The following is a 3,724-nucleotide window of genomic DNA, read 5'->3' as shown; positions in this document are numbered from 1 at the left end:
TTTTTTTTTGTGACAAAGTATCTTAGCCTAAAAGAGTAATTTTCCAACATTGAGACACTGAACACTGTGGCCTAAAGGTGGGACTATTTCTATATTCAAAGGAGCAATTTTTTGCTACTAAAATGCTCCTTGATGTTGCTCAAAGGTGTCCTTCTCCCAGTCCAGTCCCAATTATGCTCTTTCTCTAATGAAGACTGCTTCATCATGGGTGTATCCTTACTTTAAATAGCAAAGACACACTCCACAACTCTTGTAACTTTGGAAAAAGTCAATTCAACATTTTAATAACTCCCACTGCAAGTAGACAGGAGTGTCTAATCCCTCATCTCCTGAATGTCGCTGCTTTCTAGAGGTTTTTATACCAGGAATGGGAAAAACCTATATCCATACTCCAGGCTTTTGATGCTTGCTAAGAATCATGGTGATTTCAGTAGGCTTGTGACTCTCAAACTACATGGTGTTTTTGATTCCTGATGTATAACTGGTAGGTTAAAATCTGGAAATAATATTAAGGATCTTGGGAAGCCGTTGTGTTTTGTGTTCTTCAGGTGGCAAAAACAATTCATTTAATAATTCTATAGAGCAAATGTAATGGAGTAGCAAAGAAAAAAATAACGAAGATGTAAAGATAGATGGTTCCACTAAATAGGAATTAAATGTGAATTCTGTGAAAGGAGAAAAAATTCTGACAACTGTTTATTCAGTTACAATGAATATACAATATATTCATCCTATATACATATACATATATACATATATATAGATTAGGCATAATAGTTTCTGAGTTTCCATTACTAATTACATTATCAAGTTAGGAAAACAGAAGAAATACTCAAATGTGTGAGGCTGAGTATTTTCAGTGCATTTAATATATCAAGGTACTCATAATTTTCATTTAAAATGAAGTAATTTAACTTCAAAAAGATGAAACGATTTTTGTAAGAACACGTCTTTTCCTAAATCCCTGCACTGAAACTAGGTTTGAATATTTATGCTGTAATTATTATTATTAATGAACTAAAACAAGCTGATTATTTCAGAACAGTATTCTTAACTATGAATTTTGAAACCTAGAGAATTCTTAAATGTTGCTCAGGAAATATGATAGGTGCTTTATACAGACTATCTAATTTAATCTCTCGATCAAGATCAAGGTAAGATCAAGGCCACACAGCAGGGTAAGGACACCTTAACCCTTTGAACTTTGCCACAGTCCAGTTTTAATATTTCTGGACTATTGTTCTCTGATAAATTTTACAGATATTTATCAATATTGAAAGAACAATTTGAGTATTTGCAAATGGTTTATGAAACCTAATTTTTTGTCATGGAAAAACAGGAGATTATTTAAATTAAAAAAAAATCACAGAAGGTATTTGCAGAACTTGAAATGTGCTGCAAATTACAAACTCAATTTTGAAGAATGAGTCTGAGTCCTTAACGTGTCTTTCCCACCCTCCCCCAAGTGGCTCCTGTGTCACCTTGAGATACCACCATCTAAGTGGATTTTTAAATTTGTTTTGTTTTGAGCATTATGGTACTCAAGAATGTCCAACACTTATCTTGTGTATCTCCTTGTCCAGTTGTAGAATATATTTTTTTCTAGTCTAAAAAAATAGTTTTGTTGGAGTAGCATGAGAAGGAGGGATATTCTCTCTCTTTCAAATGTTTCTATGGGATCATAAAATAAAATTGAGAAAAACTCATAGGTACACCTTTTGGTTATCAATAGTTTAATGGGGTCAAGAAAGTAACTTATTATTTATATATTTAAGTATTAAGAATAGTACTTATCAATAGTGAGAAAACAATTTGAAAATTTGCAAGTAAAGTAAGGGTGGAACTGGATTTTTTCTGTAGCTGAGAAAAGAGAAGGTCACTAGTTATTACCCTGATAGGAGACACTAAATGGGTCTTCTGAAATTGTTATGTTAAACTGTTAGTTAAATCCAGTGCTCAACAATAATGGATTTGACATCATCATATTTTTATTGTTATTGTTTAACAGAAAGCTTGGAGATTTCAACCATCATTTAATTTTTTATATACCTGAATAATAAGTAGAGCACACTTAGTGTAATCTTCCTCTATAAATATGGATTATATAACTCCTTAGTATCCAGAATATTAGTGTGTGGGTATGTGATGAATATAACCCAAAATGTGCTGATGTTGGTCAAAATCAAGAAGTTGTCCATTTGAAGTGATATCTGATAGCAATTGTTAAATTTGTGCCAAAAGGAAAAATCTTTACTGAGATAGTTATTAGTTGGCTTTTAGTTAATCAGTGTTCTTGTGAATTATTGATACCATAATTCCTTCATGTGTAATTGTAGAAGTGTCACATTTTCTAGCTCTGTAATTTTGTCCTATTTTGTCATTGCAGAGCAGAGTCTGCAGATCATGGAGGGATTCAACCATTCTGGAGTATCTGAATTTGTATTACTTGGACTTACTGATTCTCCTGAGTTCCAGATTTTTTTCTTTGTGATGTTTTCTGTTTTCTATTTACTAACTATGTCGGGCAACTGCTTGATTTTGCTCACAGTCCTATGCACCCCACACCTTCACTCCCCCATGTATTTCCTCCTCAGCAACCTGTCTCTCATTGACATGTGCTTGTCCTCCTTTGCCACTCCAAAGATGATCATGGACTTCTTTGCTGAGCACAAGACCATCTCCTTTGAGGGCTGCATTTCTCAGATCTTCTTTTTGCACCTTTTCACTGGGACTGAGATTGTGCTGCTGATCTCCATGTCTTTTGACAGGTACATTGCCATATGCAAACCTCTCCATTATTCAACAATTATGAGCCAAAGAGTGTGTGTTGGGCTTGTGGTAACTTCTTGGACAGTGGGCTTCCTGCATACAATGAGCCAGTTAGCTTTTACTCTCTGTTTACCCTTCTGTGGTCCCAATGTTGTAGACAGTTTCTTCTGTGACCTTCCTTTGGTCATCCAGCTGGCTTGTATAGATATCTATGTTCTTGGAATCTTCATGATCTCAACTAGTGGTGTGATTGCTCTTGTCAGTTTTCTGCTTTTGCTCACCTCCTACGTCATTGTTCTTGTCACTATCAAGGACCACTCCTCCACAGGATCATCTAAGGTTTTTTCTACCTGTACTGCACATTTCCTAGTTGTGTTAATGTTCTTTGGGCCCTGCATCTTCATCTATGTGTGGCCTTTCACCAACTTCCTGGTGGACAAAGTTCTGTCTGTTTTCTATACCATCTTTACCCCCTTTCTGAATCCACTGATCTATACTTTGAGAAACCAGGAAATGAAGACGGCTGTGAAGAAGAAACTAAGAAACCAATACCTAAATCTTGGGAAAACTTCTCCCAGATATCCAGTGCAATCAATCTCCTGAGATTTATATCATCAGTTTATTTTTATAGCAATACTTAGTATCTTCATTTCAAGTCTTTTAGTTTAAAAAATTTTTTTTTCAACGTTTATTTTTATTTTTGGGACACAGAGAGACAGAGCATGAACGGGGGAGGGGCAGAGAGAGAGGGAGACACAGCATCGGAAAGAGGCTCCAGGCTCTGAGCCATCAGCCCAGAGCCTGACGCGGGGCTCGAACTCCCGGACCGCGAGATAGTGACCTGGCTGAAGTCGGACGCTTAACCGACTGCGCCACCCAGGCACCCCAAGTCTTTTAGTTTAAATTCACAAAAAGAAGAAGCCAGGGTTGAGAGATGTGAAATAATCTTGTCTAA

The 3,724-nt window shown here is 36.0% G+C and overlaps 1 protein-coding gene across 1 annotated transcript; it reads left to right on the top strand.

The window, feature by feature from the left end:
- Window positions 1-2,382: 2,382 nt before the first annotated feature.
- LOC121031225 (olfactory receptor 4K2-like) lies at window positions 2,383-3,426 on the top strand. Its single transcript, XM_040476416.1, has one exon. It carries the CDS (start codon window positions 2,404-2,406, stop codon window positions 3,370-3,372), a length of 969 nt encoding a protein of 322 aa, XP_040332350.1. The 5' UTR covers window positions 2,383-2,403; the 3' UTR covers window positions 3,373-3,426.
- The last annotated feature ends 298 nt before the right edge of the window (window positions 3,427-3,724 follow it).

Source organism: Herpailurus yagouaroundi, unplaced genomic scaffold (genome assembly GCF_014898765.1).
Source record: "Herpailurus yagouaroundi ecotype Mexico unplaced genomic scaffold, PumYag 141, whole genome shotgun sequence".
Classification (NCBI taxonomy): Eukaryota; Metazoa; Chordata; class Mammalia; order Carnivora; family Felidae; genus Herpailurus; species Herpailurus yagouaroundi.
Note: the sequence above shows the minus strand (reverse complement) of the source record. Positions and strands in the feature narration are given on the sequence as shown.

Bases quoted from the DNA above. Each gene is read 5' to 3' on its own strand.
- LOC121031225 (XM_040476416.1), top strand. From the start codon at position 2,404: ATGGAGGGATTCAACCATTCTGGAGTATCTGAATTTGTATTACTTGGA.